The 12,489-nt window shown below is 43.3% G+C and overlaps 1 protein-coding gene across 1 annotated transcript in view; it reads right to left on the bottom strand.

Moving 5' to 3' along the window:
* EXT2 (exostosin glycosyltransferase 2) overlaps positions 1-11,722 on the bottom strand; it is a 122,690-nt gene extending 110,968 nt beyond the window's left edge. The window contains exons 1-3 of the mRNA XM_065881915.1: positions 11,187-11,722; positions 10,157-10,246; positions 4,715-4,831 (exon numbers count right to left, since the gene is read on the bottom strand). Coding sequence (XP_065737987.1) covers positions 4,715-4,831; positions 10,157-10,246; positions 11,187-11,722 — 743 coding nt within the window. The remainder of the gene's footprint in view (positions 1-4,714; positions 4,832-10,156; positions 10,247-11,186) is intronic.
* Positions 11,723-12,489: the final 767 nt, after the last annotated feature.

Here is a 12,489-nt window from a genome sequence, read left to right as displayed (position 1 = left end):
TCTGGGAGCCTGGAATTATGCACAGCACGTGCCACGCAGAGACTGCCCATGTGATTCATTCCCAAAAAAACCCTGGGTGCTGAATCTCTAACGAGCTTAGCTGGTGGGCAGCATTTCACATGGTTGTCACAACTTGGTGCTGGGGGAAGTAAGCCCCTCCTGTGCGATGCCAGAGGGAGAGCACCCTTGGAAGCTTGCCCCTGGTTTCCCTGGACTTCACCCTATGTGCCTTTGCTCTCTGGGGACTGTGATTTACATCCTTTTGCTGTAATAAAACATAGCCACGAGTATGACTACACACTGAGTCCTGTGGGTCCTCCTGCAAATCATCAAAATTGGAGGTGGTCTTGGGGACCACTGACACACTCCCTCAGTCACGACGGTCAAAAATGGCTCCACAGATTGCCACATGTCCCCCTGGGGGGGCAAAATCAACTTCCCTCCCCTGCTGAGAACCACCAGCCTGGGCACACTTGGCCCAAATAGGCCTGCAATAAAAGTTTGATTTGAACTGAAGTGAACAGAACTAAATTGAATTAAATAATCTCCAGAACAACAGGAAAAGTAAAGGGAAAAGAAACAAGGTTTAAAAAAAAAAAAAAGTTTAAAATCACACAATTGATTTCAAGTAGATGCTCACAGAAGCAGCAAGCAGAGGACTAAACCTTCCTTCAATTTCAAGTGACTTTTCTCTGCTCATTAGTTATTCAAAGCTAGTGCTACATAAATATGCCAAATTCAGATCCTAAGTACATGAGAGAAACTTGTACTGCCCCAAAGGGTACCAGCTGGGCTCACACAGATCACCCTTTCTCAACTTATGGAACTCCAGCCTCAAAACACGGCATTGAACTGTATCAGTTCCTCCAGTCTACAAATTCTCTATAGATTTATTTTGGGGCTTTCATCTTGATGGTGATCAAAAAAATTCGTATAGGCAAATCTCTGCTCGTATTTAATGATGTATACTACTAAAAAGTTTTCAATGTCCAAGCTTGTATTTGATGGGCTAATGAGAGAAGGAAGACTTAAAATGTAAATAATGCAAAGCAAGTATACAAGGGTAAAATCTAAGTGATGGGTATACAGGTGTTCATCATAAAATTCTTTTAACTTTGCTGTCTGCTTGAAGATTTTCATTAAAATGTTGGGGAAAAAATACAAATCACGCATCTGTACCAGATGAAGATAATAATGTCAGTAAATTATAACAATATACTACATAAAGGGAAGCTTCCTAGTGGCTCAAACAGAAAGAGTGACAGGAAGAAATACATCATCACCCAGCGTGCGAAGTACAGGCACGCTAAATGCAGAAGTCCCATAATTAACGCCATATTCACCTTGAAAGATGCAATTCAGTTTTAAAGAAAAAGCCTCAGCTGTGACATTATGTTAATCTGACTGTTATTAGTTTTGTAGATTTGTCTGTATTTAACTTGTAAATTTGTTTTAGTTTTGTAGTTGTCTAAGTACAAAGCAGCTTAGATTGTTTCCTATTTGTACTTATTCAAGTTGCCCTATTTAAAAAAGCAATTAAAATGCAAGGGATCTTGAATAGCCAAAAACAAATAAAAATAAAGCCCCTAAAAAAGAAGAACAAAGTTGGTGGACTTACATTTACCACTTACTACAAAACTGCAGCAATCAAGACAGGGTGGTAGTGGCATTAGGACAGACATATAGACCAATGGAATAGAATTGAGACTTCAGAAATAAACCCATATACCTACAGCCAGTTGATTTTCAACAAGGGTGCCAAGGTCATTCAATGGGAAAAGAACAGTCTTTTCAACAAGTACGGATAAGACAACTGGATATCCACAAGGAAAAGAATGAGGGTGGACCCCCACCTCATACCATATACAAAAATTAACTCAAAATAGATCAAAAACCAAAATGTAAGAGCTAAAACTATAAAATGCTTAGTAGAAAACACAGGTGCAAATCTTTGTGGCCTTGATTAGACAATGGTTTCTCAGGCATGTCACCAAAAATGCAAGCAACCAAAGGAAAAATAGAAGCTTCATCCAAATTAGATGCTTTTGTGTATCAAAGGACGCTATCGGGGCTTTCCCGGTCGCACAGTGGTTGAGAGTCCGCCTGCCGATGCAGGGGACACGGGTTTGTGCCCTGGTCCGGGAAGACGCCACATGCTGTGGAATGGCTGGGCCCGTGAGCCATGGCCGCTGAGCCCGCACGTCCGGAGCCTGTGCTCCGCAACGGGAGAGGCCATAACGGTGAGAGGCCCGCGTACCGCCAAAAAAAAAATCAAAAAAGTGAAAAGACAACCTACAGGAGAAAACATCTGCAAATCATGTATCTAATAAGGATCTAGTATCCAAAATGTACAAGAATTCTTACAACTCACCAATAAAAACACAACCCAATTTGAAAATGGGCAAATGATTTGAATAGACATTTCTCCAAACACAGTATATAAATTTTCATAGCCAATAAGAACATGGAAAGGTACTCAGCATTATTAATTACAGAAATGCAGATCAAAACCACAATGATACCTCTTCACATCTGCTGGGATGGCTAGAATAAAAGACAGGTAATAACAAGTCTTGGCAAGGTTGTGAAGATATTGGAACCCTCCCTCATACCTTGCTGGCGGGAATGTAAAATGGTACAGCTGCTTCAGAAAACATTCTGGCAGCTCCTCAAAAAGTTAAACATAGAGTGAACATATGACCCGGCAATTCCACTCCTCAGTATATACCCAAGAGAAGTGAAAACATATGTTTACATAAAAGCTTGTACGTGAATGTTCATAGCAGTATTATTCACAAAGGCTAAAAAATGGAAATAACCCAAATGTCCATCAACTGAAGAATGGATAAACAAAATGTGGTATATCCATATGATGAAATATTAAGTCAAAAAACGAAAGAAGTATTGGCTCTATTCTACAAAATGGATAAACCTTGAAACCACTATGCTAAGTGAAAGAAAGCAGACACAATAAGTCACATAGTGAATGACCACATTTATATAAAATGTCCAGAACAGGCAAATCCATAGAGACAGAAGGCAAACTGGTAGTTGTTGCTAGGAACAGGGGGCGTGAAGTTTGGGGGCAGGGATAGAGAGTGACTGCTAGAAGGCAGTGGGTTTATTTGGGGGATGCTGTAAACATTCTGGAATTAGACAATAGTGATTAGACGATAGTTGTACAATTTTGTGAATATACCAAAAAACACTGAACTGTACACTTTGAGTGACTTTTGTGGAATATGAATTATATCTCAATTGAAAAATAATAAAATAAATTAAGTCAACTCTAGGAGTCCACTAACAGAGGAAAATCCACAAAGATGATCTAAGCAGCAAGTTCATGAACCAGTCTTTTTTTTTGCACTTGCCTAATGGTAGAGAAAAAAATATTTCAAGCTCTCCTGGGCTTTATACATTGTCTATAAAAAGTTGCTATGCCTAAAGGAAGTTCCAGAATTTGGTTCTGGGCCACACGGGAACACATATACAGGAGTGAAATGTCTTCTCTTTGGGAAAGTTCCCTTACTTCTCAAAGAACCCATAAAGGCTTCTAAGGGGAAGTTTGGGATGCTTCAATAATGATTCTAATGTTCTGTGAGCAAACCACTTCCTTGAGACTCAATTCTGACACCAAATGCTATGTGTGGGTTTGTAGATCTCATCCAGCACATATAACATTGCTGGTGTGGCAATATACAAATCAGTCATCTTCATATTATACATGAGCACTTGTCACAAAAACAAAGGATACTATTATCATCATGTTTGTTTAAAGCTCACTGCTGATACGCTCATCATGAATTAGCACAATTTTTAAACAGGCTACAGCAAAAAAAAAAAAATAAAAAGAAAGAAATTAGATAAAATACCCTGCACATCCATACCATCAGCCCTCCTCATTTCCTTGCTCACATATCAGAAACATGACCTAATTATGTGCCAGGCACGGGGGACGTGGCAGTTCAAAACAAGACCTGGCTGAAGCTTACAAAATCAAAGATGCAAAACAGAGAAGGTTTAAGCAAGTCGTTACAAGGACGTAATGAGGGTAACTAGGAGTGCCATTCCAGGGGCCAGAAAGTGTCTCCTGACTAAGCGGTATTCAAGTTGAAACCTACAGGACAAGCAGGTCATTAGTCTGATGAAAATGAGGAAAAGGATTTCCAGACAATGGAGAGTGTTTACAGCCCAGAAAAACTGAGAGAGCAAAGCTTATTCTAAGAACTAAAAAAAAAGGCTAGAGATGGAGACAGTGGTCATGTAGTCGAGGGTCTTGAGAGACATTTTAAGGAGTCTGGGCTTCCCAAGAACAACGTGATGCCAATCGTCAAGCTGGAGAACCGCGAGACCAGAGGCAGAAGACCACAGAGGGAGCCGTTTCAGCAATCCAAAGGAAGGACGACAGTCGCCTGGCGCAGGGTGGGTGCAGAGAGAGAGCTAGAAAATATTGAATACGTAGGATGTAGAATTACATCTTATTCTGATACAGGAAGTAAGGGAGAGGAAAGAGTTGATGACACCACATAGATTTCTGATTTGGGAAGCCTGGTAGACAGCACTCAAAACTGACTGAGCGATAGAGAGAACTGAAGGATCAATAAGGTTGGGGTGAGGCAGGGAAATGGTAGCCTCAAAGACCCTGGCCTGTAATCGATGCTTTGGCTCTCGCCGGCATCTCCCAGCACACCCTGTTGCGCCGAATGCTCCTCACCCTGGTCCTTTCTCTGGAAGGTCCACCTCGGCTGACAGCGGACTATAGACAGGAATGCTGACATCGTAGCCTTGCCGGTAAGTCCATGTAGAAAAGCCACCACCAGCCAACAGAGCCCTGAAAGCAAAGGATTTTGTCAAATGATGAGAAAGAGAGAAGGTCTTCATTCTGATAAGCTCTGTGGAAAGGGGTAATTGAATATTCATAACAATATCGACCACAGCTAATGTTTACCAAGTCCGTTTTCTACAAAGACACTGTGCTCAATGTTGTACAATCACACCTCCTGGACATCAGCTGCACCCTATTCCTGAGTCACCACCCTTCCTCTGGGGTCCTAAGTAGTCTTTCCCTACTTTCCATGTTTTAAAATACATCAGAGCCAGGAGGACTCCCTTTGAACAGCCCCTCTGTCACCTCATTCAGATCCCATTCACCTCTCCCAAAAGTCATACCCAACTCTTAAACACACTTACAATAACAGCAATAATAATAGGTCTGTACAGGACAACTGGCTGGGGAAGTCACTTACCAACCCCACTGACTGGAATCTCAGGGGACAATGGACAAAGAAAGCAGTGGTGACAGCAAAGTATCACATCTCATGCTGCCTACGCCCCAGCCTCTCTCCAATTCCCGCCCCGAGCAATCCTTTCCACTGTCATCCCAGAGCTACGTGTGCATCACGTAACCTCTACCAGCTCTCACCATCCATTCCAGCTACTCAGTCCTATTAACCCAATTCTGTCTACAGGAAGCAGAATCCAGAACTGGACCTTTAGTGCTTCTCTTGCAGTCTGTATGCATGAGCTTTTATTCTCCTTGGTTAGAAAGCCAAGAAGACTCTGTTTTAATTGGATCCAGCAAGTAGTACAATGACACTTCATCAGAAAGGAAGCAGGTGTACATCACACCAACTTTTACAGCTATTCTGCCCCTGGGGCTGCAAACCCATCAAATCACTTACTGGGGCAGAGTGATGCCAGTTCCATGCACTGCACAGTCTGAGCCAAAGTGTATGAACTGAAAAGCCACATTCTGTGCCATCTTGATTGCTACCAATCCCCTCCCTGCCCTGATGACAGCCTACATTCCCTTCTAACATGACCAGTTTAAGTTCAAAGATTTTCAAACCACCCCTGGAAATCCCAATGTGTTTGTTTAAGCTTTAGGAAACCAAGAATTGGTCAGGGAGGTAACATGCAGGCTAAAAACCTCTCCAGCTGCCAGTCCTCTACGTAAGACTCAGTAACTAGCCTTCGTATCAACATACGGTCTTATTTTTCTTGAGTGGCATTCAGCAATGAATCCGTCCAACATGAATCTGGGTGGGTTCCATGACCATGATGGCAAGCAGACTGCATGGGTCCCCACAACCTATGTGCAGAGAAGCAAACACTGATCCGATATACAGGCACCAAGCAGTCCAGGTAAGCCAGGGTAGTGGGTGATGAGGTAATTACACCCACACCCCAGAGGACAGGAGCATGTGTATGTAGTGAGAAAGGAAGCAGGTGTACATGATGCCAACTTTTACTGTTACTCTGTCCCTGGAGCCCCGAGGGTAAGGGAGGGGGTTAAGCACTGGTAGGAGGAAAGCATGCAACCCGAAGCATGTCTCCTGCCACAGATCACACATGTGCAATCTGGTGTGTGATCTCAGGAAGAGTCACCACTGCAATTAGTCAAACAAGCCGCACACCGGCCCTGCTGCTAAGACTTCAACTCGAAGTCACTGTATCTTCTTCTGCCAAGCTTTCCCTAACATTATAATGGAGAAAAAATTGTAAGCCTCCCTTGTTTTACAGAACACGTGTTTTACATTGACTGAAAAGTCAATTTCTGAGAAGCACATTCTGTTTTCCCATTATGTATCCCCAAATCAGAGATCCGTTCCAAAGCCGCAAGAGACTGAACAAAACCTTGCAGCTAAGAAAGCATCACTATGATGACCACACTCACACCAGGCGCTCTATCACTGGAAGTGTCACCAGAACCTTCAGCATTTTCCGGGACTTCCTGACTCGGGGACATCACCGACCCTCCTCCTCTCAGCCTGGCCTCGCGGACTCAGCACCCCTACGCTGGGTCTTTCCCAGACACTCTCACAGCTCGCCTCCTCCCATGTGAGTATTCACAGAGCCTGAACACAGTTCGTCCGCAAGTGTATCTTTTGCTTCCTTTTAATCAGGCCTGCAAGTTCCTCATATATAAAGCTTCACGTTTTAGGGTTTGCAAAAAGTGAAACTGACCAATTCTATTGATTATCCTTGTTTGTTTACTGACTCAAACTAAAAAAAAAAAAATTATGAGACAAGTACATTTGAGCAATGGCTAGATATTTGGTGAATATCTGGTGGTATTAAAGAACTACTGTTAATTTTTTTAGGTATGATAATAGTATTGTAGTTATATATATATATATTTTTTGGCCGCATTGGGTCTTCGTTGCTGTGCGTGGGCTTACTCTAGTTGCGGCGCTACTCTTCGCTGCGGTGCACGGGCTTCTCATTGCGGTGGCTTCTCTTGTTGCGGAGCACGGGCTCTAGGAGCGCTGGCTTCAGTAGTTGTGGCACGTGGGCTCAGCAGTTGTGGCTCGCGGGCTCTAGAGCACAGGCTCAGTAGTTGTGGCGCACGGACTTAGTTGCTCCGCGGCATGTGGGATCTTCCCGGACCAGGGCTCAAACCCATGTCCCCTGCATTGGCAAGCGGATTCTTAACCACTGCGCCATCAGGGAAGTCCCTGTAGTTACATTTTTTAAAAAGCTCTTATGCAGAGCCTCAAATGAAATGTTTACAGATGTAATGATATAACATCTGGGATTTGCTTCTAGATAATCTAGTGAGGGGTAGGTAGGAATACAGATAAATCAAGTTGACGACATCACAGCTGGACAGTGGGTATGTGGGGCTCACTGTACTGGTTTCTCTTCTTTTATACAAGTTGAAAAGTTTCCGTAAGAAGTTTAAATAAATATACACCCATACGAAAGTAGAAATTTGTGAGCGATACGTGCAAAGAAAGGATAACAAAAATCTAAGGTAGTAATAAAATTACAGAATGTGTCTGAGAAAACAAAGATCAGTAAAGTCAGACATTGAAGAGGTACAATTTGCTGTCATTTGACTTAAAATAAAATGGGTATGTGAATATATACATGTGTGTGTTTGACTATAAATCCATCAAATAAAGACTCGAAAAATACACAGTGTTTGATGACAGTGATTACCTCTCAGTAAGAGAGTAAAAAGAGGAGGATTTGAAAGCACACTTTTACATTTTACTCTTCGTACCCTTGCATATTGTTCCAATCTTGTACCAAGAAGGTATATGTGTATCATGCATAAGATTTTTAAAATCTGAGAGAGAAAAACAGATTCAAACAGCATAAAAGATGTATTTTCTGAGCTGACATTTGCTTCAGTCCTGGTCCTTGCATTTCCCTGAGTCAAGTAATTCTTAACTAATCACACCTAGGACTTTAGATTTCAGGGGAATCTTAGAAACAGTCTAATCTAGCCTGTTTTCTAATTTCTGAATAATCAGATGTGCAGCTCCTGCTAAAACCATTCTACACTCATGGTTCTTGCCTCCTCTGAATCCAGAAGCAAGGACAAAGGATAAGAAAAATTAACAAACAAATCTACTATCCTTACCCCACCCAGAAGACTACCTAGGCTTCAAAACGATATTTCTCCCATGGAAAGAGAAAAGAGGACTATATGATGATTCATTACTTGCTACAGGATTGCCTATAATCACTTACAAAAAACACATGCACAGGGAAAACGATTTAACCTTCCTGACCCTTAACACCTAAGTACCAGCAAGGACTTACACTCTCTGATTACTTGACACTTACCTGCAGAGAAATGAAACCCCTTTTAAACGTGTGCACTTGATAAAAATAAAATACTTCTCCCATACAGATACATATACCAAAATGTCAGCAAAAGTGAAATGTCCCAAACAGAAATAAGCCCTTCTCAAAACAAACCCAGAGGGGCTTCCCTGGTGGCGCAGTGGTTGAGAGTCCGCCTGCCGATGCAGGGGACACGGGTTCGTGCCCCGGTCAGGGAAGATCCCACATGCCGCAGAGCGGCTGGGCCCGTGAGCCATGGCCACTGAGCCTGTGTGTCCGGAGCCTGTGCTCCGCAACAGGAGAGGCCACAGCAGTGAGAGGCCCGCGTACCGGAAAAAAAAAAAAAAAAAAAACAGAACCGCAGGTGAAGACATTGCATTCCTAACAGCTCTTTCCCTTCCCTTCTCTATCCTCTAAAGTATTTCATTTTCCCAGAATAACCAAACACATAAAACAGCAGCCCACTCAGGAACACTGGGGCTGAGAGCCAAATCAGGGATCACCTTGTGTTTAGATGGTTTCTACAGAATTTGTGTGGCCTGACTGCCCTCTATCGTCCAAAATGGTTTCTACACCAAAGTTGAGGAATGGTCCTGGGGTGTGTCTTTTCCAGCGATAATTGTATTTCCAGATAGAAACTCAATACTGACTCTAGATAATCACTTAAAGCAAAGAGGGCTTAGATTTAATCTTCTGGGGAAAAGCAGTACTAAGTGTAGACTTTCATAAATGACAATGCTGGCCTCCCACAGCTGGCCTCACCTTTTTCAGTAACAATGATTTTTTAAGAGTTAAACATCAACTGTAATAAAGTTAGTTATAAATGAGTTCATATATGAACTTACAATAATCCTCTACCTTGAGTATTGCCCCGGACCCACATGTTGGGCCCATACTTTCTGCTCTCTTCAGAGCCTTGAACCCAGTGACAGGAGAGGAACCTTAAGCGGCACCTCCCTCCTGAGTTTTCCAGGAAGTGGTGCAGTCAATGCACAAAAGGGCCAATACACAGTAAGCGAGCTCCAACTGCAGGCGTGACGTCATGGCCGCCCCACACGGGATCTGGCTGTTCGGAAGTGTTATTAGGAAGGAAGGAAAGAAGCCCACTGACTGAAACAACAGAGACTAAATGGTACTCAGAGTACCCTCATTCCCTGGATGTTACAGGCTCCAATTACACAGCCACGCTCTCTCCCCTCAGTAGCTGTGACTCTACTTCTGGAAAATGCTCCCAAATGCAGAGGAAGCTGACACAAGCCAGTGAGGAACCAGGCCCTGTGGGGGCTGGAGGAGAGGTTACGCTCGGGAGAGCACAACCCAGACTAGGAAGACAAGACAAACTTTTAAGATGCCCCGCTGGAACCTAAGCTCCAACTGGTTTCCAACAGACTTAGGCAGGTCTGATGCTTCTAGGTCTTGAGGAGGAAAAGGGCTAGGACAATTCTCCACTTTAACAAACAATTCTGGTTACAAAGTACGTCCCAGTGGGTTGAGAAATACGATTTCTCATGAACGAAAGGGTCTTGCATTTACTTAATCCTCAGAACCCTAACATGGGGACAGCCCCAAATACACCTACCTGTCTCTGGGGACATCCAGGGCCGTGTTATAATCTGGGGGACCTCCAGGCAACATGTTGAACAAGAGGTGATTGGTTCCTCGATCCCACCTGTTAAGAAATTAAACATGTAGGAGAATTCACACATCAACTATGAAGAAACAAAGACAAGTCAGCTTCTGGATGACAAGTAGTCTCCCCAACCCATAATAGGGCCTCTTCTCAGGAGTGCCTGGAGATCCCAACAGTGCATCAGGCACTGGCCTGGCTCCTTGAAAGTAAAGCTGGGGGATGTGCACTCCAAGCTTGTCCACTACAGCTCTGCTTATGCTAATGAAAACCTGAACGCTACCTGAGTGTTCACCATTTGGTTACAGAAACAAAAAATAAATAAACAGAAGGCCGGTTAAATACATTAGGGAACATGTACAAAATGGAATACTATACAGCCCTTAAAGTCATGTAGAACCGACAGATGAAGATGAAATTATCTGGAAATACATTCATGATAAATGAAGGGAAAAAGGCAGTAAGAGAACGTGTTTTGCTGTGTGATCCCATTCTGAACAAAAATGTTATATACACATGCATATGCATATATACTTTATACAAAAACGTATACATACATGCCTATGTTTTATACAAAAATGACTGAAAAGTAACAGCAAAATATTAATGATTATCTCTTAGAGGCAGGCTTATGGAATGAACCTTACTTTCTTCTTTTTGCTTACCTGTATTTTCAGACTTTTTATAGTGAATGTACATTATGTGAGTTATAAAGAAGGGAAAAAAGTGCTTAAATTTAAAAGGAAAAGCATGGGAAGCATCCTTAGCTTCTAAACGTTAAGAGGCTGGGAACCCACAGCAGTGGCACAGGAGGGTGGTACAGAGGCCAGGTGCCCAAAGCACCGGTCCTCCTACAAGTCAGTCGCTCATCCACTCACCCCCATATGAGATAAGAGACAAGCAGGCAGCCGGACCCCAGCTCAAGAGAACCACTGGCTCTGTCCCTCCTTCCCTCTAGTTCCTGGAAGACCTGCCGTGATACCTGGAGAGCTGGGCCAGCGCCTGCGCCGTCTCCTTCACGCGGAGCGCATTCTGGTTGAGCAGGTCGATGGACGGGATGAACAGGCAGGCCCGGGAGATGTCCTCGGTGTAGTAGTCGCTGTCTGCGACGGCCGTGAGCAGCTCGTTGTACTCCTGGGAGATGGTGCTGCTCACTGGGACACCCGCATCATCCACATACTTTTTCAGAGAGTAAATGTACACCTTGATCTTGTTCTTGGGGTTGAAGCCACAGCGGTAGACGTCGAAACATGTGTGCATTCTGCAGCTGAGGTCGCCACGCTCGGGGACGGGGCTGTCGGCCGGCAGCCTGACCACCGGCACGTCGCGGATGCTGCGCTTCTGCACGCTCCAGTCGCTCGAGGACTCGATGGAGTGCGGCCAGAACTGAAACATGCCCGTGGCGATGAGACCCAACAGGACGATGGAGAAGAGGGTGATGTAGTAGATGCGGTGCTTGGTCTTCATTCTCGGGATGAGGGCAGGACCCCGGATGTTGTACTTGACCGAGGCACACATAATGACCCAGAGAGCCTCTTCCTCACACTCCTGGTTACCAGGGGAGAAGAGAGAAGAGTGAAGTTTTTAGGGTGGCAGATGACACCTGAAAGGACTGTTCAACTTTGAATCTACCTCTTTTCCTTAAGTGGTCTGATGAAATAATGAAAAGGGATTTTTGACCTGTCTTATAAATAAATAAATGTGTACATATGAGAATATGATGTATTTAATATTACATACTTAATATACATACTGTTAACTTAATGTAAAAATATTACTATATTCTATAGATATATATTCTCTGAAAGCATACGCTGGTAAATGCGTGGGACCTAGGAAGAGGGGTACTGACCAAGGAAGAAAAGTCAAAAGTGCAACAGCTGAAGACAGTTGTTTTACTTTGCTTTCAAATACTTGCCTAACATAAACTGATGCTTCATCTGGACAAACTGAGGTCTCGTTCATTGTACTAAAGCCTGTTTTCATTCATTCATTCAACCCTCATAGAGGACCTAAACAAAGAAGAAAGTGAAAACCTACCTTAGAGGAATTTATATGCTAATGAGACACAAAACCGTAACAAAATGCGGAATGTAAAAACACCACTAAGAAAATATCAAGAAGAGGCCAAGGGGTATTAGAGAAGATTAATCTTTAAATAAAATATATACTGATGTTTTATAATAAAGGGATAGTTGACACATTTAGATGGAAGGGAGAAATGAAGAAACAGGGAAGGAGGAAAGGAGAGGTGGAGGGAGGAAAAGAAAGGCCAATGAGGTAGA

The sequence above is a fragment of the Phocoena phocoena genome, chromosome 8, assembly GCF_963924675.1.
Source record: "Phocoena phocoena chromosome 8, mPhoPho1.1, whole genome shotgun sequence".
Taxonomy (NCBI): Eukaryota; Metazoa; Chordata; class Mammalia; order Artiodactyla; family Phocoenidae; genus Phocoena; species Phocoena phocoena.
The sequence above is the reverse complement of the archived record's forward strand: the minus strand, read 5'-3'. Positions and strand labels throughout refer to the sequence as shown.